The sequence below is a fragment of the Lytechinus variegatus genome, chromosome 2 (assembly GCF_018143015.1).
Source record: "Lytechinus variegatus isolate NC3 chromosome 2, Lvar_3.0, whole genome shotgun sequence".
NCBI lineage: Eukaryota > Metazoa > Echinodermata > Echinoidea > Temnopleuroida > Toxopneustidae > Lytechinus > Lytechinus variegatus.
The window spans coordinates 74,590,639-74,616,428 of record NC_054741.1 but is presented as its reverse complement, the minus strand read 5'-3'; the positions used below and the strand labels follow the sequence as shown (position 1 = coordinate 74,616,428).

At 35.9% G+C, this 25,790-nt stretch overlaps 1 protein-coding gene across 4 annotated transcripts in view; it reads right to left on the bottom strand.

The window, feature by feature from the left end:
* Positions 1 to 25,790, bottom strand: part of LOC121409009 (calcium/calmodulin-dependent protein kinase kinase 2-like) — a 66,598-nt gene that overhangs the window by 22,660 nt on the left and 18,148 nt on the right. For 2 of the 4 annotated variants that reach the window (XM_041600777.1, XM_041600780.1), the window contains exons 2-6: positions 23,982 to 24,595; positions 20,512 to 20,705; positions 10,001 to 10,097; positions 3,266 to 4,002; positions 1,386 to 1,487 (exon numbers count right to left, since the gene is read on the bottom strand). In XM_041600777.1, coding sequence (XP_041456711.1) covers positions 1,386 to 1,487; positions 3,266 to 3,775 — 612 coding nt within the window. In that variant the 5' untranslated portion in view covers positions 3,776 to 4,002; positions 10,001 to 10,097; positions 20,512 to 20,705; positions 23,982 to 24,595. Of the gene's footprint in view, positions 1 to 1,385; positions 1,488 to 3,265; positions 4,009 to 10,000; positions 10,098 to 20,511; positions 20,706 to 23,981; positions 24,596 to 25,790 lie in introns of all 4 variants that reach the window. The other 2 variants (XM_041600779.1, XM_041600781.1) reach the window with 2 other exon arrangements.

Below are 25,790 nucleotides of genomic sequence, written 5' to 3'. Positions count from 1 at the left end.
CCCCCCTTGTAGTATTGTTGTGATACTTGTATTAAGCTTCTTTTTTTAACTCTATAAACGTTAATGTGATCTTTGTAGAGTTTTATATAAAATTGTACTAGGTGAATAACAATAAAATAAACTATAAACACCATCCACAAAAAACATTTACAATAAACAAAAATACATTAATATTGCACTTGATTTGCTATATAATTATTCAACATCTATGTACAGTAGGCAAAACAAGGTTTTTTAGATAAAGCCAAAGATTCTACTTTCACATGTGAACAGGGTCATATTGGAGAGCAAAGATGGTGCCATTAGTTAAGTGAGCCTTATTTGGCATTGACAGACAATTTGCAATTAGCTAATTACACATGAAATGCTCCTGAGAGAAAGGGCATGTCAGCCTATCATGGACACTTGACCGCATTCTATGTTGCACCGGATACTCATTTTCGTGAATATTATTGAGGAAATGTCTGCTGATAACACGGCTCTTTTAAAAAAATGAGTGGCAATTTCAAAATGAGATTGGGAAAAAGTCATACCGTCGATAAGAAAGTTTATTAAAGTTTCTTTATATCACCAACTTATGGAATACTTTAAATATGGAAGTGATATTGACATTGTGGTGTATGAAATATCATTTATTAAATGATTTTATTCTACAATTTACATGTAGATGCAAAAAACATCAGAACTAAATTCCTTCACAGTAATTTGGATTATAACAATATTTTGTGCACATCCACAGGTAAACAATTTTAAACAAAACTAAAGGAAACCATTCATGCCCTTGTTCGATTTCATCATTCCAAATGATAAAAATCTTACTAGGGAAGTGAACATTAGTATTGAATTACTTTGAATAGTTTATTAACGCCTTCCCAGCAATAGCTTCTGTCTTATATCTCTACAGATAATAGGAGAACTATCAAGTTGTTGTGGGGTTTTATTTCAGAATGAAGTGAGGTTAAGGATTAGAGTTACTATATATTTACCATGTGAGTGTGACCTACAGCTGAGAGCAGATTTACATTGGAAAAATTGTTGCAAGAGAAAATATATTGATTCAATAAAACTAAAGAATGATACAGAGAACTAATAAAGAGCTGTTATGTAAGAAGCCAAAATGACCTTATTTTCTGTAATTTTTATTGATCAACTGAAAATAAACAAACGTCAATTGAGACTGATTGCTAGTAACTTTCCTGCAACACCCTCTAAGGCTATGAGAGCTCCTCCAGCCCCCGATCCCCCCCCCTCCAATTTCTCAATTAGGACATCCACTTCTGATACCCTGTCTAAAAGCTTGACTGGAGGGCTTTTCAGGCCAATTGAATGTAAGTGCCCCCTTTAATGGAGGAAATATTCAGAATTGTGTATTTGTTTTTACTTACATAGTGTGTATCGTCTTCCTCGTTATAGGCCAGCTTTACTACTCCATAAGAACCCTTGCCGATCTCATCTTTCAAGTGGTACTGATTCAGCTGCACATAGTTCTGGTAACATTTCAAGACAATGAGAGAAAGAAGGGAGACTGTTATTCTAGATTACGAAGGTGTTGAACAAGTCTGGGGTGTTCTTCCAGTGTAAGGAAGATACATGCTGTAAATTTCTGAAGCAAGATATGTAGAGATTCAATTTTTATTGTATGTTATACACAAAATAAAAATAATCACATCTATTCCTTTTAAACAGATTTTTTTAAAACTTTTAAATCTCAGAAAGGAAGATGAATCCAGGGTAATCACTTGAAGGGGAATTATCAGTCATACAAATAAACAAGAAAAATAAAAGCAGAATGAATGCAGATCTGCAAAGGATGCACTGCATGGTTTATTTCAAAATTATACCACACTTTGAAAGCATGTCACAAAGAGAGACGTAAGGACATGACAGGAAACAGCCAGAACACAAAAGACAAGTATCAAAACAGACAAACACACATAGACGGAGAGCAAGCAAGATATACACACTATCTTGGAAACAGCCCCCGTTTACACCACCAGTTTCTTTATTTGTACAAAGTTCTATCAATTAAGCTTTGTAGAATAGGGTTCACAACTAGATTTGAATGACAGGCTGCATTTTGAACTCAAACATCCCAGAAATATTGTAGCTTTATGGCACTCAAGTCAAGTGTGTAATATGGTGCCTATATGTCCAACAATGCCATACAAAGAGGTAATAGAAATATGACAACACCAGGTTTATCATACAAAGTTTGCAAAACATGCTCTTGTGAGAAAGACTAATATTTTGCACCAGTATTTGCAAAAAAAATAATCATCCGGATGAACAAGAGTACCTTTTGCAAGTGATTCCCTTAAAATTTTTTTCTTTAAAGTTTGTGTAAAAGAGATTTTTTTGTGTGTGCATGCCCTATAATGGGTCCAACCATAGAGGAAGTTATTTCAATGCCATGCACTACAGTGTTGACAAGGTCCCACCTGAGACCTACCCGAAATAGAAATTGGTTGGGCACTCTAGGAGAAATTTCTCAAATCTAGTTTGTCTCAAGGCAGAGGTGAAATTAATTGTTTGCCTAAGCATGGGAACTATTGAGTGGAGAGAACCAAGGGGTGAGGGCAGAAGACCATGGGAGAAAAACTACTGTATTTAAGAACTGTTTCATATTTTATTTTTATATAGATTAACAGATATTTCTGATAAAGTAATAAAAATTAATTCATAAGACACTTGCATCTAATAAAACAATTTTACAGGAATTTGATTAAACAGAACAACACTTAAAACAATTGAGAACAAACATCACCATAAAAGAAAACAATTGAGAACAAGCATCATCATAAATTGTTGAACATTTGTTTTCATGGAATCCTCTACATTGAATGAAAATGTTTCATCCTAAGACACTATCAGTATATAAAATTATATTACTACCATTACAATAAAAACAAATCATATTAAAAAATGTATTAACACTTTCACATCTACTTTAGATCACAGATGCATTAAAAATTTTGTTTTTTTTATAAATTTGCTTTAAAAGTTCAAAAGAAATATCAAGAACTTGTTTTTTATTCTTTGGCATATTAAGCACTTTAACACTTTGAGGCCACTAAGGATGAATTTTAAAAGAGGAAGTCTGAGGACTCAAAAGGTGAAATGTTTCAGCTGAATTAAAGCTATCAGTGGCACAAGAAATAGCTCTAGCTAAATTTGTGTCAGAAGACCATGTTAATCTGGTTATGATGATATCTAATTGACAAGGATGTCCTAAGAAGTTTGAGTGAGGAAGGTAACAGATACTAACCAATTTGTCTAGGATGGAGATGGTTCTGGACTCCTTGGTAGGTGGCCGTCTGGTGCGGGGTGAGGCACATGGGGATCCAGACGGTGAACCATAAGGGGAGTAGGGCAACGACGGGTAGATCCGCCGCGATACAGGCACTTGCTTTGGAGCACTTGAAGATGATCCGTTGGGGACAGACAGCATTTGTGACGAAAGGATCTGGGTGGGATTATCGGCACTGATACTTTTAACAACTATTCTTCCTCGTGGACTGGTTGATGTTATGTCACGTGGCCCACAGCTCAAGGGCCTACCAGTGACATCCACGATGGGCATGGCACTGCTAACAGGTCGCACCCCATGGTGGTATGTACAGTCCTCCACCTCTGACTGGCTGTGGGAACGTATCCTAGTGTCCAACGCCAGGTATGGACGACCTCGCACCAGCTCGTGGTGCTGCTGCCATGATTGAAAGTTCGGTGTGGATTCTGACAGGGTCACGTCATCGTCATCATCGTCGTCGTCCCCCATCACCTGCTGTGAAAACAACTTTTGTTTCTGATTCCATAGTGTCCATTTTCTCCTCTTCCTCCTGAGTACCCTTGGTATGGTCGCTAAGCAACGCTACATGGGATGCATCTTCTGTTTCCATTCCGTCTCCGTTCTCTCTCCTCACTGCTGTATGTTGCTCTTTGGCTGCTAAGGATTTGGGAACACCAAATGAAATTTGCCCTTCAGACAAGACTTGTTTCCCATTTCTGTTACTGGGGGGGGGGAATAAGAAAAAGGAATTTATAATAATTAAATTGTTTGCTAAAACAGAGTCCATGGCAAGAATATTGGCAATCAATGTAAATATTGATCACACTTACAAGCAGTATATTAGTCATCAGATAGCAATCATGATTTATCATTCTACTTGCTGTAAATAATCAACATAATACAATCTTTCCTTCATGAAATTCAAAAGCATAAATAAAAGTATATAATGGATTCATGATTGCTTAAAATGAAAATTCATGCCTCCCTTAATACCAGATCGGAAAGGTGTTACACACCTGATTTCTTAAATGTCCAAACAAAGACATTTCTAATCTATACCATCATGACCCTAAATCTACTCACTTATTTCCACTCTTATGCATACTTGGACCAAGTATGAAACTGATCCATCACATAGTTCTGAAGCTATCAACAAAAATGAGAATGGCTAACAACCTGAAAACATTATGCCTCTGACATCTAACCCTCCTGTGGGCAGAGGAGAGGTATAAAAAATCTCATACACAGAAAAAGTTGTTTTATAATGAAATGATTATTACAATAACATCTGATCAACTCACTGTACAGATGAAGTTCAGTATAAATAGATTGTAGTTGAAAAACCTTTGAAGCGCTATCTTTTTACTACATAACACAGCACTACAATCACTATGAATATCTATCACATTTTTTCCTAATCTTATTTCCATTGTAAATTGTAATCCAAGGAACCTTTTATTCAATTGAAGCTAATCTATAAAAAGGTTTTGTCAATCCTTAGAGCTCAGTAAAACTAAAGTAGAAGACTTTTATGAGGTTTATTTAAGTAAGTAGAAGACTTTTATGAGGTTTATTTAAGTGTTACTTGATCATAATTAAATATCATGGTACAATGCTATCATATTTTCCTATACATTTGTAAAAAGGATCATAACATTTCAGTTAAAACCAATCATGATTTAACAATTAAAACTAATAATCTGTTTCCCAATAACAAATTTATGTAAATTCAAGACAACAAACACTTGATAGTGAATGCCCCAAGCAACTTTCCAGCAAATTCAAATCAAGTGTCTAGTAAAAAGGAAAAGGCACAAAGATATATGTAAAATTCAAAGTCATCGTCATAGAGGCTAAGGGGGTAGCCCCCTTTAGCAATAATACCCCTTTCATATTGCGCTTTTCACTGGCGAAGTTTGCCAGCGAAGGGGAAAGTGTCCAGTATGAAAGGTACACAGGAGAACTTCACCGGTGAAGTTCGCCGGCAAACTTCTCCACCTCTAGAGACGGAGACCTTCACCGGCAAAACTGTTTCATCGGCGAAGTTGGCCGGTGAAAAGGACAGTATGAAAGCAAACCGGAGAACTTCTCCGCTTTAATGACGTCAGAGGTCAATTTTTTTTCTCCCGAAGTCCCCTGTACCAAGATTCCGCGCATGATAGTTGCAAGCTCAGCTGAATGCTATGGCCAAGTAGATACCCTCGAACATAATTTTTTTACTAACAATTTCTATTAAAAAGCACTTTTTACATGTATAAAATGCGCTAAAATATAAAAACAAGGTGATATTGTTTGTTTTTCTCGTAATACTTCCAAAAGATGTTGTAATTATTGTTTTTGATACCTTTTTGTAATAGGTAAGAAGTAATGTTTACAATTTTCTTTTGTTTTGTTCTGCAATCGCCCGTTGACTTTCGGCGGGGAAGAAATGTCAGTGCGAAAGGGTACATTATTTCTTCGCCGGGGCAAGTGTCACTGTCACTGTCACTTCGCCGGTGAAAAATGAAGAGGGCAGTATGAAAGGGGTATTAAATGAAAGTGGGCAAAGGTTATTAAGTACATGTATGTCACACCCCGGTATGTAGGTCGTCATGCACACCACCGGCTCTTCTAAAGGATCATTGGCTAATTCTGCCCGCCTGTAATAAACTTGAAAAATCAGCACATTAATTTGCCATCATGCTCCTTGCCTATCAAAGGTCAGACCGTTCATTATTCACACCCTCCAATATGTACATGTATACCCTAAGACCCCCCCCCCAAGCGTTGTGAGTGTGACCCTTTTTCCTGTTATGAGCCAGTCAGTCAGGCTGTATCCAGCATTTGTTTTATAGATTGTTCAAACATCGTTTACTGGAGGTTTTTACTGTAAAAATAGGACTCTTTGAAACATAACTAAATAAAAAATATATCGCTTTTCAAGGTGTTTCAAAACTTATTCTATCCAGAGAAGCAAGCATTGATGAATTCCTGTTTTTGACATCCAGGGTGCATACTTTACATGGTGTACTTGTCATGTCTGGCAACCCTCTGGAAAGTTTTTTTTAAGAGGATCGTAAATCAATAACATCCGTCTTAAGAAGAGTATGTGCAAAAACAAAAATATAGTTCTTCTGGTCTAGGCCTATTCTTCTATATTTCCAATTAAAATGACAGCAATGGAGAATGCACGTCACTTGAATACCTTGGATGACATACAAGCCCTTCTTATACCGTGTTTACACATTGACTCGGCTCGCGTGTTGAATCCGCGAGCCGGGTTGAACACTGCGAAGAAGGGATCAGAGATCGCGTTTATACGTACATATAAAAAGGCGAGTTCAACACGGCTCGCGGATCTCGAACGGAAGAATTATGACGTCGCAAATTAAACGCGGGAAATTCACCGCCGGAATCGAATCTTGTCCGTGCGAACAACAACAATGCCAAAAGTGAAAGCGCGCGCAGTGACCTGGTCAAGAGAGTTCGACACGGCTTTCTGTTTACACACGAAAAAATTGCCGAGTCTGACTCGGCTCGCGGGTTGAAACCTACGATTTTGGCGGATCAAAAAAGCCGTGTTCGACACGGCTCGCGGATCACACTGATCGCGTTTACACAGCATAAAATTGCCGTGTTGAGCACGGCTCGCGTGTCGAACCCCCGAGCCGTGTCACTGTGTAAACACGGTATTAGCTTTCAAAAAATAAAATAAAACAAACTGTTTACACTTGTATCACTTCTCTTAATTACATTTATACAGCAAACATACATATACTTCTGCATGATTAGCAGCCTTTCAAAGAATTCAAAACAAATGAATAATTCAAATCAATTAATTCACAGGGCCACCTGAAAAACAGTACCTAGAATACTGAAAGGGCCACCCTGTATGAATAAAATGAAATAAAGTGAGTACATAAAGTAATTGAACTCAAGGTTGAAAAATCTTCAGGTAATTTTCTGTACAGAAGATAAAATAAAATGTGTGCTTTAAGGTTATTTTCATATTTCACAATATCCAATTAATACAAAAGGTTCACACCAGAGATATACATGTAAGATGCCTTCAGTTTAAAGCTATGACCCAAAACAGCGTAAATGTTCATGCCAAAAAAACTTCCAGTATGTGTGAATATCTATGTAATCTGTTATAATTTGGAAGATTCCCAATCTTTTAAGATACACATACTTTTTTTTACTACCAAATCTTCTTTAATTACAACTTTAAAGTTATTTGCTTGAAACTTTCAAATGAAAAATGTTTGAAGCAAAGAGTTCCTCATAGTAGATAATTAAATTTATTGGAGTCAAACATGGCTTGAAATAAACCATTCTATAATTCCATAATTAGGTTTGAAAACAAAAACAAATTTGAAAACCCCTGTAATTTCTAATGTTTTTCTTTGTGCTATTTTTCAAATATACAAGTATAAAGACAAAACATGGTTAGCTGTTCTTGAGAGAATAAAAATCATTTTTTGTCCCAAAAATTATGATAGAAGTAATATTTTAGAGTAACCACCTGCTTTATATATTCTTTTAAATCATAAGATATTATTACAATTTTAATTGTAATACATTCCAATTGTCAGGTGATACACATGTACGCAAGTCATAAATTTATCTTATTGATTATGTTACGTTCCAGAACTTGCATTGAATTCAGTATTCTCTGAGTATGATATAACTAATGAATGTGATGATGCGTAAATGTATAGGGGAAATATTTGAGTTTTTCAGAAAAACTAAATCTTGGTGAAACACGCCCAAAGAAACAAACATTCATAATTATGTCCTATAGCAACACATAGGCTATAAAGTAAACATATCATCTACTTTCCAAGTGGAAAATTGTACATCTAATACCTGCAAAAATTAATAAAACCCTGCAATTATCCGTTTGTCATAAAAACCAACAATGAATTATTGACCGGTGTGTTGGCTCAGTTGGTAGAGCGTCCATCTCACAACCGGGAGGTCGGGGGTTCAAACTCTGGCCGCGTCAGACCAAAAGACTTTAAAAGATGGGAGTTGCTGCTACCTTGTTTGGTGTTCAACGATTAAAGGGATAGAGCCTCGTTGATCTGGCGCTGCACAGCGGCTGCCGGGCCCACGATCAATTGGGCAAAGCAAATTTTTGGAGTATTTCATTTCATATCTATTTGAACAATGAATTATGGATTTATTTATTTTATTTGATAAACTATGGATTTTTTTTCTTCTTTTATGAAGCACATGGCTATGCTTTTATAGTGCATTTTGCATCATATTTATTCATGGATTGAAACTGTACATGGAGGCCTATAGGATAATTTACATATGCAGTTTGATGCATGAACTTTTCAAAGCTGTGCAACAAATGGCTTTTAACAAATAGTTCAAATAAACTCTGCATGCTATACACAAACACTTTCACCCTGGAGATAGCAGATAGCAGAGTTCATTAACCATAACACAGCTTGAGTAGTCATTCTTCGATTACTACTTCAATGCACAGAAGAAGGTTTGGCCAACTGTTTATAACCTGATTTTTGGTCAACTCAACCCTTGCAATAAATAATCTTGGCCTATCCCTTGATATGCTAATGATCTTTGTTCAAGAGAGGGAGAGTGGAAGGAATGACCTATATGCAGCATCATAGGGTTTTTTCTGCAAAATTGCAAGTATGCAATCCATGGATATCAGATTCAATTCCCAGAAATTTCTAATTTTAAAACAATAGTGGATTTCACGATAGCAGTGACATTTAAAATCAAATACATTGGACAGTTACAGAGGCAGTAAAAACATGCTGGTGGGGCTATTAAGTCTCCCAAAAAGGAACCATTGGAATATGTATAAGAGGTAATTAGAAATGATCAGAAGCAATGGGGAAAAAGAATATATCAATTCATTTCTTCCTTTTTTAGAAAATGTATTTGAATGCCTGAGGCACAAGTATAATATTATCCTTCATGATATTGTGGAAGTTGTGTCATCTACATGTAGATTGCTTCATTGGTAAAATTTCTTTACCAAAATATCTGTGCAACTGCTTTAATTTCCCTTGTTTATGTCTTCTAAGTCCAAAATTATTCTGTAATGAGGTAATAAACAGATATTACAGCTCATATGAAAAGGCCATCACACAAGATTTTTAATTTCATTCATACACAGTTAATGAACGAAAAGATGTGCATTATAATTAAAGGCTGGATAGTTCACATTGTTAAAGCTGTCATTGATGTTTTGCTTCTGCAGTAACCCGATATCTAAAAAAAGTGTCCTATTCAACAAAAACATAGACAAATAATAATAATATGTTCCATTTATATAGCGCAGCTAGTATTATTGCATATACTGCGCTTGATATTTGGTATCATATTAGTACCCTGGCTGTAGCTTGGTTGCTTTATAGGCACTATATTAAAAGCATTCAAGGAATAAATCCTACCACAAACCCAGTCACCCCACCTGGGTTGAGTGCAGCACAATGAGGGTAAATTTCTTGCTGAAGAAAAACAAGCTATGGCTGGCATTTGAACCCACGTCCCTCTGATGGAAAGACAAGAGCTGTAACCACTAGACCATGACGCCCCCAAATACAATAATATCTGATTCAAATATAAATTATGCACAATCTTTTTTCATGTACACCTACGAATTAACATGGATGGTAGGATGAAAATTAGTATTATGATTTCAAAGAAAGCCAGCAAAAGGTAAAAAAAAAAGATAATGTAGAAACATACCTTTTGTCTGTGGCTGGATGTTGATCTACACTACTTCCAGGAGAGAGATCTGAGGAACTACTGCTGCGAAACTTATCGCAGATAGTGGCACTGTTCCCTGCAAATATATAAACATATATTCAACCCTATTAACGCTGGATTTTAAAAGGCCATATTCAATCCACTGCTTGAAAAATATTCATCATCATTCCACATTGACATAATACTTCCACGGTTGATTTCCCTCTATGCCTCTCTCATTGGCTTGGGTATATATATATTTTTGTTGCTCTTTTTTACTTTTCCTTTTTAAATAAGCCGAATAGGAAATGACCTTCCCCGAGAAAAGACCAATCAAATTCAAGGTATGCACATTTGATGAGAAACCATACATGCGCATCTGAACAAGGCCCTTTTCACAATGGTATTGGAAACTGTTCAGGATAAGATGATAGCGCTGTGTCTGTATTTAAGTCTAATACAATAATCTTATTATATAAACATGGATTCATACATCTATAAAGAATGCTCAGAAATAATCTTGTTTTATTATGTACATGTCAGACTGTGGGGTGATTCATTATCAAAGATGTGAATACAGTCAGCCACATGATGACTTGATTATGATGGAAAATATTTGAAAATGTGAAGAATAAAAAATATAATGCATATTTATGTGTACAATGTTCCTAATGCTTGGATATATGATACCAGTACTGTACACTATTTACAAGACTAATGTTCATCCTGTATACAAAGTTCATGTATAAATGGGTCAATCATTGAATGAGTCCAAGGTTCTACATCATGTGCTGTCCAATGAGAAGTACTCACACCTGCTAAGTCAGAGAAGAACCTCATATTTTATAAATATGAATATCAAAGTAATACACCAAGACATAAATCCTTACAAAAAACTATTTTTTTCTTCAAAATTACTACAATTTTTGCACAGCTTTTTATCAAGGTTGCAGAAATAAATATCCCATTACAAGCTTTCATACGGTGAGGCACTTATAAGTTTGCATCCTTAATCAGGCTGGTGTGAATGCAGCCACAGAAAGCACAGAGATATGGATAAGAAAAAAAAAAAATCCAATTGACCATCTTAATATTCATATCCTGGTGAGAATACTTAGGGAGGCTTTCACTAATCATCCTGGTGGATCATGATGTACATGTATCTGAACAGTCATGAAATTCAAAATGTTTCAAAGTATTTTAAGCAAGTGCAACATATGCTAGTCAGAAGTAGATATTTGCAATGTTTAAGTCTCCAATTGTCAGTGAAGAATTTATCACAAATCATCACATTAAATTCTATATTTTAGGACAGATGGTGAGAAAACACTAGCCTTTGACGATTGCACCTTCAAATGAATAAGCTCTCATAGTATGCTCAGAAGACAAGACAAGCCATTACAGTTTGCAATGACCTAGAGTTATAAAGCTACCATCATCAACAAGTTTAATGGCAGGTTCTGACCTCAAGTTTTTGGATTATTTTCCAAGAAAAAAGGGCAACTTATGCTCTTTCAATGTGTTTTTTTTTTATTTAATAATCATATTTCAATAATGAAATATTGCAGGTCAGACCTCATAAGCATCTATCTTTTTAGTAATTGTTTTTACCGAACAATATTGCCCTTTACCAAAACCACAGCTTAAGTAACAAGTTTAAAATTAAGTCAATTACCCTGTAGTCTTTTAGATGAATAATTGCAGATGAGGTCTTACCAGCTAAAATAATTTCTAGGTGTCCACTGAAAAAATCCTATCAGCACACAAGTTTCAACTCCAAAAGCTGTATATTTGAGAGAAGTAACAATATGGTCCAATCCTGACTATTTCTCTGGGAGCACTAAATGACTTTGAAAAGGGTACATGAGCAGAGTCACATATGAGCACAATAACAGACTAAACAAGTCAATAAGACTATTGACACAAACCCTGACAAAATAAAGACTTTGAACTCCAGGGTAAGGTAGACCTATTAAGCAAATTCTGGAAACTGTGCAAACTGAGAGATAGAGCCAAGTTCATACTGTACAGTAGTTTGTCAACTTTAAACTCATGATGTGGAATCAACAGATGACTGGAACATCAAATCTATCTTAAAGGTAAATGCTAGTTTTGGTAACGATATCAAAATGAGTTCGTACAGAATCCAATGAAATGACCACCAAAGTGTCTGTTTCTATAAATAAAACATATTTGCCAAAGGATTCTGGAAGAAATTGTGTAGCTGCTGAGAAATCAGCAAATAAGCACAGGATTCGGGTCAAGCGTTGGGCATGACATTCAAAGCAATGATTACTGTCACACGTGCGCTTATCTGTGTTGGCGATCTTCAGTGTGAACACTTTTCAGCGTAGATTTCAAGATTTCACAAAGTTCAGTTTATGTAACTGTACCAGATATAGATCCTCGATGATATACTGACAATTAAGCCTTGTTTTACAGACTTTCTCATGAAATCAGTGTTTACTGCAACTACTGGCATTTCTCTTTAAATGAGTAGAAAAACAACATTTTAATCTAAAAAAAAACACTAAAGCAGAGACTAGACTTGGGTGACTAGCAACACAAGTTTTAGGGTGGTAAGGAGAAAATTGGGCTCTTGCCCCTGCATGCCATCAGAATGTTGGATAAATTCTTCCCACTTCTTTATTTCATAGATCTAAACAACACCATACTCTAAAAATAAAAGGCTAGAAAGGGGTGAATCACCCTTTAACATATTTAAAAGGGCCTTTCCTTTCTTTTAGTGTTTTTAGAGTGCACAAGCATTCTTTTTTTTTATGGGTAAGGGTCCTTTGTAATTCATACTATTATGGGTGAACTAAAATCACATAACACTGTAAACTTGATTATAACTGCCTCATGTGAACATTACTTGAAAGAAATAAACAGGATAGTGTATTACACTTGGGTACAGTGTATACAATACAAGGTCAGGGTTGAAGATAAGGGCATGGCGCATGATAAGGGAATCAGTTTGTTCAGAAACAAACATCCAAATACAAAAGAAAAAAACATCAGAGAGACAAAGTACAAGTATGCAATGTAATGCAGAAATGCAATTCAAATGATAAATCTTTTTTTTCACAGAAATAAGTGTTAAATTGAAAAGTATGAGAGAGAGGAGCTATAAGTTTCATTATTGCTTATAAATGTTTACATCGTCGGAGTAGATGCCCGTCTCTTACAACAGCATATTTCCCTCACTTCACCTAAGTACATACACAGTACAACTACTTGGAGATTTTTAAAGCATAAAAGTTACATGAAAAAGCCATGATAATGACAAATTGACAAATGAAGACTGAAAACAAGGCATAAGGGATGTTGTGTCTCGCCCTCTTGTGAAAATGACCACAAATATCGCGATTTGCAAGGGCACGCAACAGAATTGTATCAAAAGTTCATTGTGAAATAACTGGGGTGGAATAACATTTGTCATGAGTCTTGCATGTTAACTTTAATGTTGACCTGAAAATGACCTTTGACCTTACCATGTGACCTCCGGTTGCAGCATAACATGCAGGTCCCCTAATTACATCTACCACCTAAGTTTGGTTGAAAAGTGACTTAGGGTTGGGGAGTTATGTGTCATAATGTTCATGACAGGCAACGGACGACATTTGGTTCCCTAAGTCTTGCCTCCACCTCTGGTGGGTGAGACAAAAATTATGGAAGAGCAGGATCTATTAAACTGTCAGCAATTTTTTTTTAATGATATCATTTACATACTTTCATTCCAAGAAAATGAAAAGCAAATAAAAACAAATGCATATAACAAAATAAATGCTCAATGCAGGTCAAAAAACTTGGATATGCTCCAAGAAAAACAATGTTTATTACACCAGCATAAATTAAACAATGAAGTTATACTCAGTATCGTCAGATACATAATTGATTGATTCTCTGTGGAGAATAAATGAGGTCATACAGCAGAAAATCTGGTGTCACTTTTAACATATTCATCACACCTACAGAGGAAATTGACTTTGGACCACTGTAACCATGGGACCTTCATCCTGTAATTAATGGTGGTAATAACTGAGGGATTCAATGGATTATGCAATGAGCTAGGTCTGTTGCTATGTCAGTGCATGTATCATATCTGCATGAATTATCCTTTGTTAGGAATACCTAAGCCCCCAGTAGTAAATTACCATCGGGATCCAATCTGAATGGGTCTATACAGCTGGCAAATATTCTGTTTCTTTAAAATAAATATGTGTTTTGTCAAACATCTTTTTTGCAAACAGCATCCAATAGATAAACTTTGTGCATACTAGTACTGCATGTATAAAACAACACCAAATTTATGATGAGATACATATTACAATCATCATCTTGTACCAGTGTGAAGGTAAGGAATATCAAGAATATAAATGGCATTGCAAAATTTTGAGTTAAAAATCACATTTGGCTGAATAAAAAAAACTTCTGAGAACAATAATACTTAACATTTCCACATTTGTGACTCGTCATACCGAAATGAGAGACAAGTCGGAATTTTTCAAATCCAACTTTTTTAGTGATTATTATTCCCTGTTTCTTTACCTTTAATTTGATATATCACTCGACCCTTAGGAGTAAATATTAGTGGAGATATTAGCTTTAGAATGGAGGAAGAATTGGGCTCTTGAAAATAAAAATCAAGAGAAAAACGCCTTCGAAGTTTGACTTCCGTTTTGACCCTGCTCCATGAAAAAATATTTTTTGCCACCGCCGAGCTAACCGAAAGGCCCTAGTAACCGCGTGCCAAAAAAGGCGAAACGATTAACCAATGAGGAGGCTGCATTGAGAACAATAGTCAACTTGCTTTCACGCGCGACTGCAAGACGAAACAACGTTCCACGTCAATCAATTATCGTCTACGTACACATCATTGGTTAAACCGGGGTTTTATAATAATCTTCGTGAAAGAAAAAAAGAATGCCATGATCTCCCTTATTAATGAAATAAAAGGCGGGGTTAAAAAGTTGGACCTAAAACCATGGAGGAGGGATTGTGTCATCGGCTTGTTTGAATGTCGATGGCGTTTACTCTTACCCGGACTCGTGGCATGTAGTCTATCATGCGTGTCATTATGACCTGAACTTTAACCGCATGTTCTAAAAAAATATCCCTTGTAAAATGGTAAGATGGGCCTTCAAAATAATTCGTACCTCATGTTTTATTAATATTTAAGTTAGATTGAGACAGTGTGAGTAAAAACGCGAATAATTTGTTCAATAAATGGGTTCTATCGTACCGATCATGGGGGTATACAGCATTGAAATGATTCAAAATTAGAACAAAATACAGAAAGGTATAATGAAAAAAAGGTTAAAGTGATTCTAAAAGTGATGCAGAGAAAAAAAACCTTGACATAAACGTCTTAATTCTACAACAAAAAGAGCCAGGAGGTACCATGAGTAATTAAGTCCCATCATAATTTCCAACAGAGGATGGATTAGGGAAGATACGCTTTTACTTTTTGAACAAACAAGTGCACACCAAGTTACAAATAATGGGTAAAGGATTTCCATGTATCTGAATGCAGGATATAAGAGCAAAATTGTCGTAGCCGCGGGGATCGGCGCCTGACCGCGCTTTCCATGTATAGCCAGACACAGCTCGGCCATGGCACCTCCAACATGAATGCCGATTCGTATCAAATCAAGCACAACCAATATTTTATTCTAACACAGTAACAGATAAAGAATGAGACCATGCAAAAGCCTTTGTAAGATTGAATGATTTATTTTGGAGGAGACCCCCTAAAAGAGAGAGAGAAAAACGTAATAATAATAATAATAATAGATTTAAAATAAATAATAAAATCACAAAGTTCCATTTTAAACCTTAAAGTAGCCGCCATTTTAAATCTAATTGCAAGTATGATTCAAACATTTAAACAAGACAACCCGGTTGTGTTTATAGTTCTCTGTTTTCTTTGTTCGTTTTGTTAATTTTCCAATCGAACTTTTGACTCATTCCATTCTACCTTGATTTCCCGCCGTTAATTGTTTGCTATTTTGTACATCTTTGTCATTTATTTCCCTTTCTGACTAATCACGCTTGCATAATGGAATGATTTGTTCTTTCTCACATGTTCTTTCCTTCCTTTCCCGCTTTGTATGTTTTTCTTACTTTTTCATAGGCGGATCCAGCTTTTGGCGAAGGGGGAGGGGCGTAATGCCGAGCGGCATACATATTTTTGTACTTCACCGGCGCCATAAAAGTACAAATTGAAAAAGGGGTAAAGACTGACCCTGTCAAAATGTTCTTTTCTTTCCTTCATTTTTTTAAGCGGTGCCTTTTCGTTCATTCATTTTTTCAAATATTAGGCCCCCCTCCCTCTATCCTCCATTGTTTTTTTTTCGGTTTCCATTTCTCCTTTCCCCTATCCTCGCTTTCTTTCCCTTTCCTCTTTTTGCTCCCTTTCTCAATTCCGCCCCCCACCGTTTTTAAATATATTATGGCGATGAAATCAGCAAGGGCAGCTTGCCCCCTGCCTGTTACACCACTGATATTATTTTACAAGAAGAAAATTGAAATTTTAGAGAAAGGACAACAGAATCAATAAAAGCTGTGTCATATTTTTTTTCTCATGTTATCACTGTATAATACCGATCCCCTTGCTCTTGTCTTTGTTTTCGCTAATTCCTTCCTATCCCCCTCTCCATTGTTTTCGCTAATTCCTTCCCATCCCTCTCTCCCTTGTTTGCGTTAATTCCTTCCCCCCCCCCGTTTTCGCTAATTCCTTTCCCATGCCTCTCTCTTTCTGCCCTGTTTTTGCTTATTTCTTCCCACCCCCCCCCCCCGTTTTCGCTTATTCGAAAACAGAAATAATATTATAAATTATTAAAGAGGAACGAAGATAAAAGGAAGAGGAATGAGGCGGTGGGTGAGGGAGAAAAGACGACAGGAAAGAAGAAAGAAAAATCGGCAAAAAGAGAGAAGAACGAAAAAAAAATTGTAAATAGAAACGAAAAAGAAGAAAAGGTGAAAATAGGGGGGAAAGGTGGAGGGTGAAGAAAGGACAGAGAGAAGAAAAAAAGAGGAGAAAATAATCGACATAGAAAAAAAGAGAAGATCGAAAGGGGAAAAGAACGGAAAACAGAAGAGGAATTAACGAATTAGATTAAAGAACAGAAAGGGGTTGAGGAAGAATAAGGGGGAGATTTAGAAAGAAGAGACCGAATGATCTGAATGAGAAGTGTGAACGAAAAGGGGGAGGAGTAGAAAGGAAAAAATAAAACACAAGAAAGACGAAAGAAGAAGGTAAGAGAATAACAGAGAGTGAAAGAGAGAATAGATCTGGGCAAAGTCGAATGGGACAACATGACAATGACTTTTAGGAAATGATAATTTCAATAGGTGTATTTTAAATGACTAATATTTTCAATCAATATCGTAAGACCCGTATACCATTATCCAAAAATTAAAAATGCAGGCCTACTGCATGGTCCCATATTTCATTGGTCAAAGTCAGGGGCGGATCCAGGATTTTCCAAAAAAGGATTTCAACCATTAATTTTAGATACTTCGTACCCGCCAAAAAACTGACAAGCAAAAAAAAAAAGAATAGAAGTCTTCGATTTCAAAAAGGGGTACATCCCGGGGTACATCTCGGCTTCAATGGCATTTTTACATTACAAATTTTGTTTTTTTCTTCTCGGGGGGGGGGACGTGCCATCCCCTGGATCCGTGCCTCAGTTGTCGAAGTTAATATTCCACTGTCTCTGACTTCCTGTCATTTCTGACAATTATTTCTTTCTCTATCGTTCATTCAAACGTGATAAAAAAAATTGAAGGCAAAAATAGTTGGAAATAATAAAGCCCACAAAGCTTTCATGATGAACTTTTTTTTTCTTTTGTTAATGATATACTGCAGATCAATTAACCCTAATTCGCGAACATACAACACTTTTATGTATTTTAAACCCTTTGAAATTAAAGTTTTCTCTTCGAAACATCCCGATTACTTGCAAATTATAAAGAGAATCTTCAACATGTCCATGTTATGTTTTATGAAATTAATCCTCGCCAACAAACCGTGTTATATAAACACTTTGCGTTTACGCATGACCTTTTTCGCGAGACAAGCTAGCTATACACTCTAAATCAGGTAGGCCTATCAATCTATCGCTAACGCCCCCGCCTAGTACCAACTACCATTATTACAAAAAATAGCCCTTTAGAAGTTGAATCCCGTTTGTTAACTTTCAGAAGCCCCCTTTTCATTTCAGAATACCTATTGAAAGCGATGCTTTTGATCTTTCTTTTGAGGCTCATTGAACCGATCGATCGAGCGGACGGTCGGCGGACGCCGCCAGCTGTACTTGAGTTTAAATGAATAGCCAATCAACAATAGCGTTACGTTGCTAGGGGCGGAGCTTAGTATGAAGCGAAATTCGATGAAATCGAGCGTGCCAAGTATAAAAAAATTTCGAACTGACCGAAAAAAAACACTCGCAGAAAAACTGTTTTTTTATCACTTTCCCGTCATCAAATTCACTCATTTTTTTCACACAGTAATTATGAAACATGGGAGAATCTAAAAATGAAAAAAAAGAAAATCTTCAAAATTTTGACTTTTTTATTAGTTTGTCGAATTTCTAGGAATTTTCATTTGCGACTTCTCTCTCATTTCGGTATGCCGAGTCACACACCCGCAGTTTTCAGGGAATAGCTCAAGGTAGAAAATACTGAAAAAATGAGCAGCATTTCTAAAAACACCCATCACTCCCTAACCCCTCCCATCCAACTACCAACTTTGTTGACTATACATGTACCACCTCAGCAAGAGTATAATAAAATGAAGAAATAAATGAATAAATAACGACTCAACGAATACCACAACTTTCACCTAAATCTGAACTTTTGAGTAACCCTAGACAATGCATAATTACAGACCTGCTATTTCTGTGTGGGTTGATAACCAACAGTATACGTGGGATAATTAATGCAGAAAAGAAAATCTGGTTTGAAGTCTCCAATTTATCCAAGATAATGACATCACCAGGGATGATTCGCGGACTGCAGTGCCACAACAGCCCTGTTTACTTAGATATACAATCCCTTTTAGAATTATGGAATATCATAATATTGAGAGTTGAAACTAATTTAATATTATTTTTCATACAGCTCTTGAAATGACTTTCTTTTCTTAAATTTAATTTCTTTGAATGAGAAGAGTAAACAAATTCAATTTGAATTTAATGAGAATACTTTGTGTTTGCATGTTTAAAATGAATGAAAAATCATTCCAAATTCTAAACCAGTCTGAGTAATACTAAATAGGCCTCTTTCTAGGTAAATAATGTGATGATCCTCCATTCAGAGACAAAATACAAACAAAACCTGAAAACCACATGGATAAATCATTGAAATAAACATTACTCATGACGTACCATCAAGGCTATATCTGATGACTTTAAACCCTTGCCTACGTGACCGTATTAGCATTCACACAAATGACATCATTTACAAAGTCCTATTTGTAACAGACACAGGGCTTTGGTAAATTTGAGGTCAAAACCAATGAAAATTCGAAATTATTCATTCAAATAAATCAAATTTTTACGGAAAAAAAAAGAATTTAAATCATTCTAAAACTAACATTCAGCATATTAATTGCAAATTTTCAGTACCCAGTGTGTGGTCAAACAAACATGTAGGTTATAAATGGTAAAACATGTTCCCCTATATACAACTGTCAATTTTCCAACACACTATTGTCTTGTGATAAATCTAAACCCTTTTCTGTGTTAAATATTTCTTTTATTATTACGACTTTTAAGAATCAAATACTTAGTAATTGTGTGATATCATCTATTTCTGATCAGCTGAGGGCTGTAAAACATTCTCATGCCAAGAGGATGAACTAGTGTCCTTCAAGGAATTATCCTTGGAGTGATTCATGATAAGCCTCATCGGGTGTTTTATCCAACAGTAACCATGGTAACAGACAGAGACCTGTGCTTCTCAACAAATTGAAGCTGAGGAAAGTAGTCAAATCTGACAATTTGTCAGATGTTTATGACATGCCTCCAGATTACCAAGCCCCTATGAGGACTTTAGGCCATTAATCCTATGAGATTTCGACAAGAATTCACATGCTTTCTTACCAGGGGAGTAGACCCTAACATCTGAAGACATATTTCACATAAATTCATAACTCAATAATTAAGAAATAGCAGATTTATCTCCAAATATCAATTTAAACAAAACTTGCAGGTTTTGTTCAAACTTTGGGGATACAACAATGGTCAATTGTTGTAATTTTGAAACTGAGTATAGAGCAATGAATACTTCTGTAATTACCCTGCTAACAAGATACAAGACACAGGATAAAGACAGCTTGTGACCATAAGTGGTCTTTGTCAGTCATTTTGTTTATTATGTTGTATAGTAAAAAACACAAATTATGTTCATAAAACCTTCTCTCAAAGTGACGTAAGACAGGGCTTTGATACCTGTCGCCAATAATTCAATACCCCCAATAAAAGAACCCTACAAGAATGACCCACCTGCCCCCATCTTGTTGCATGATCCCTCGTCTTGCTGGTCGCTATAAGCTGGTCCTCTCTTTCTACGTTTGAGCACGGGCACCCAGGCCGGCCACATACATGCGTCTGCTGCCCTCAGCAGCAGGTTTCGTCCAGTCTCCGTGGAAAAGGATGTCTGCAAGAAAGCAGCTACTCAAGGGTGAGGATGATCAAGACTGCAGTAAATGAGAGGAAGTGAGAGATGAAAGAAGAGTAAAAAATAAATCAAATTCAACAAAATCAGAAACAATCTCAGACTTGTACAGTGTAGCTAACAATAATGTCTCTCAGTCTAAAACCAGAGGGAGGGGGTCATAAAGCCGTTTGTTTGTTCAGAGCGACTTTAAGAATGACTGGTGAACCTTTCTTACATGTATGTGCTATACCATTGCCAATGAACATTTTGTTGTATACCATTTACCACAAGAAAGGATAACCAGTCGTTCTTTAAGTCGCTCTTTACTTTAATACAAACATCTTTATGAAACACTCACCTGAATACATTCATTTGTTTACAAACATGCTTGTGTACAAGTACACAAAAATGCAAAGTATATCAGGCTCACCATTCAAGAATATCTCAGACGATTGCCATTTTTAGACAAGTTATCTACAATATATCCTACTTAAGGAATCATGTGACTCTCCCAATTTGCAAATTCATAGTAGCTACATCAATCTGAATGAAGGTGACTAAGCAAAACAAGCACATGATAGAAGGTCTATTGCATCATAGTTATGGTTGTATTATTTACTCTTTGGATTGCATCATTTATATGTACCTTCCAGAAATAAATCTATGTGGCAACAGGCAACAGATATTTGAATTATTGAAATCTTCTCATTACATTAACATGTAGTAAAAGATTAATATGGAATTCCTTATTACCATACAGATAAACCATCACAGATACAGATCATGTACTGTTAGAGCTATTATTTTAGCGTAGCCTACATAAATTATCGTGAATCGCAGGTCCCGGTTATCTTTATTTATACATGTGCATGTAGCTACATGTTCTGTTAATTTAAAAATAATTTAGGCCTACATGTAGTACATTATATTTATTACTCATCACAGTATTTTTTATTTGTTTTTTCCCAGTAAATTGGCTTTGATAATACTTGAATAGACATCCAATCAAATCAACTAGATGACCATGTCAAGTGTGAATGACCACCAAAATTGCCTACTATCAAATCTTCTAAAATACTTGAATTATTCACACCATCATATACATGTATTTCTTTCACATTTCTGAAATGCAATTGGAATAAAGAACACTTTGAGTTTTAAAAATTCATCTGACAGTTGGGATGACACGGTACTGCAGCATGGATGAATGAATAGTCAGGCAACATGGGCCTCTCTACTCCTGAACACAGAATATTGTAGCACTGGCAGTAAATATTTATAGTAGAAAAGTGTTTGTGAAAAAAGGGTGATAAAACAAATTATATGAACGATGAGGGTGCCAGGATAAAAGCAAGTCATGTGGGGACTGAGTAAAGTCGTTAAACTGGCACTGGAAGTAAACTTGGAAATAAATTTATTTGAAAAAACAAAACAAGTCAATTGAAACAAAATGCAAGAATTTTCTAAATTCAATATCAAAAAACATTGCTTCAATATGTTGGATATCATTTCCCACACCAAAATGTTATTAGACCTTTGTTGGCAAAGTAATTTAAAGAAGACGAAGTGCTACTTTGTTTGCCTAAGCTCCCACCCCAAACAAAATAAATAAAAACAAATGCAAAAATAAATACATGAATGAATAAATGGAATGAATGAATGAATAATTGAAAATAAAAATACATGTAAATAAATGAATAAATAAACATTTAAAAGAAAAGAATGATATAAAAACATACATACATGTATGTACAAACCTAGATCTAGTAGTTTTTCCCACACTAGATAATTATTAGTTTTTATAAGAATTTATAAATAAAAAAAATTCATAAGATGATTTACATGTAAATGTATTTTGCAATTTTGAAAAGTTTGAAATACAAGAAAGGACCTCTTTTATATCATCAAACTATTTCTTTGCAGATAAATTTCTCGATTAGTAGATCGAGTTCAAATGCCTGCTGAGACACTTCTCACACCCCATACTACATGTATGATGAATAGTTGCCCTTTTAAAAAATACAAAATTCAGTTTCCACTACATGCATAATCCATAAACAGTTCATCATCTTCTCTCTATTTTTGTATTGTCTGTTTCTGTAGCGATAGAATTAATTTCCTATAATGCTGTCGACTGAATTGTTGATGTATGGCGTAAATCAAAAATTCATTTATAAATGATATTCATCTATTTTGGAGACCTTCTGTCTATGGTCATGTGCATAGAAGAATAATTTACTTAGAAGAAATTTTTTGAGTATCAACTACATCCCCCCCACCTCCCCTTTCTGGTGGTTGACAAAATTAGGAGTCTTGACTAACCATTATTTAGACCAAGGGGATGTAAACCATATGAGAGTGTTCGGACTATTACATGAACCTGCAGATTGACATATGTGTACATTACAACTACGATATAGAAAGGTTCTCAATGTTACATCCCGAGAGAGAGAGCACTCCTCTTTGGTATGTAAGTTATTCTAATGAAGATCAACTTTGAGGCCTCTAATTAACCTAGATGGCAGACCTGTAGATCAATCCTACTTGCTTTAAAGACATAATCTAGCTTTCGTTTGTCAACTTGGAAGTTGTACATGTGGAATTACGGAAATTAGATATTGTTACTTTTGAATAGATGCTACATGTAGATTTGAGCAATGTCCAGCAAAAATTACAGGGTGAGTATTGCATGTATTCTCAAGGGTTTATAGGGTTACCGTAAAGAGAGATGGTATCAATTACATATTAGCCATTGTACATATTGAAGGTACACGTAAGATGTACAAAATGGCTAAGGGTAAAGATTTTGTGGATGGAATTGAGATGTGATTTTAATTCAAATGTATTATTTGGGGGTTAATATTTCCCATTGAAATAAAGCTTCCATGTTTAATGTAGGAATTCCTTTTGTTACTTGTTTGTTAATTTGGTGGGTTTTTTTTAAGGTGAACAGATTATGATGGTTTATTAAATTTGATTTCTTTCCAAGTTAATTCATGAAATTGCCAGTCAATATCAAATCTTTGGAGATGAGGGCTGCAAATTTTGTTTCAGGGTTAGGATTAAAAGTCAGAGGGTTAGCTTATTCTCAATGTATTTTTGTTATAAAAGAAAAAAGGTTTTAATGTGAAGATTGGGGACACCAAATTGTCATGAGTCAAGAAAACAATTAAAAAATGTTTCCCCTCTAAGATTACTGTTTATAGGACACCTAAAATACAAAAGAAGAGGTTCAAATGCAGGGCTTAGCTACAACTGCATTCTAGTGGGCTAGTATAAATGATACTTTGCAACCCCAATCAAGGGGTATTCTAACCTGAGATGCAGATGTGTGATTAACTACACCTCTTCCTCAATCCGTCAGTTTGAAAAAACGAACCAACTTGAGAAGACTGCCTGGGAAGGGTGATTGGAGATGGAGCCGTGACAGACAAAAGTAGCTGTTCATTAGAGGCACATGAATGGCTCTGACATAACGTGTGAGACAAAGTGGCATATCATTAGCACGGATGCCAGCCGACAGTGATGGTGATAGCGGGCGAGTTGTTAAGTTTATCAGCGTAGGATTTGTGTGAGATCATAACACCTTACATGTTGCTCATGGCACTTGTATTAATAGACTTGGTAACCCGATGCCTGGTGTCTCGCTTGGCTTGCCGATGCTAGCACAGCTCACATGGCAGTGGGGCGACCTGTTGCTGGGAGTTTATGCTTAGAACTCTCTTCCTCTGTGGTAATCCCAACTTGAACTCCAAGCTTGAAGATGACCCTTGACCTCTTATTGAGGTCAAATCCTGTCTGGATGTCCTCCCAAGAGCCTCTAGACTCCTTTTAGGTGACCCTTTTCTCCTTGACCTTAGCTTTGATGGATATCACTTGTTTACTTGTCTCTATTTGCCCTACTTGTCCTCAGGATAAACTTGAAAACACCTGCAATATACACAAGAAGAACAAACATCTATAAGATTACACATCCAGAATGACTAGCACTGTAGATCTGGGTTTCAACACACACATGTGTACAACATAAGATATCCCAAAACAAATATCATCTTTTAACTATTAAAAGATAGCACGCTTGTTCAGCTGGCAGTAACCTGTTAATATAAAAAAATTGTTTTTCACCATTCAATTTGGCCTTAAGTTCTGCAATATAATAATAAAAATTAACATACATCATATCAAAGTAAAATAGTGACTGAAACGACTTATGCCATTCAATAAATAGGAACATTGTAACATACAAGAAAAATCATGATTCTGTTTGTTCTGCACCCTGGGGCCCTGTTGCATAAACAGTTGCAATCAAACTCAATTCCTATATAATCAAACACAACTTGATTATCGACCTATTAAAACATGTAGTTTGGATTTGTGACACATTTTCATTTGGTTGTGAGTCTCATTTATACTGTGAATCTATAGTTCAATGGAAAAGTCAGAAGACATCAAGAGGGAAATGAATAGTAGCAATAAAAAAAAATAAGGGAATTTCCCAAAATAAATATGACTTGCATGGCCCCCCTCCCTCCATTATTCTTGCTCTCTTAATTTCAATTGCCTTTCTCCCACCCTTTATCATCCACTCCCCTCTCCCTCTATTTTTCTCTCTTTTTCTCCTATTCCCATCTCTCACCTATTTATCATATTCACACTCAGTCTCCTGCACTTTTCAATACCATGTTAACCCCAATCTCCCGATCATTGAAAGACCAAACTTGGTACAAGGAGCCTCGTAAACAGCCCTGTATACTTGTACATCAAACAGGTAAGAAGCAAAAAAATGAGGAGTTTGTTTTTAAGGGATGTATCACCCACTTATTGATGCAACGGTACCCTTTAGTGATTCAACCTACATGTATTCATACCAATGCAGGGGCCGTGGAACGGGGGGGGGGGGGGGGCCTTTGGCCCCCTACCTTTTCCCCAAAACCATGTACAAAAACATAAAAATGACCATCTGATTGTGATTTTTGGCAGCCCCCCCCTTTTTGCTCAGCCCCTCCACTTTCAAAACTGTTCCGCAGCCCCTGCAATGCACCAATTATTCCATTAAAAAGTTAACATGAATTAAAGAAATTACATGTAGCCATAGTAAGAAACGTAGTTAATAGGCCTGGGACTT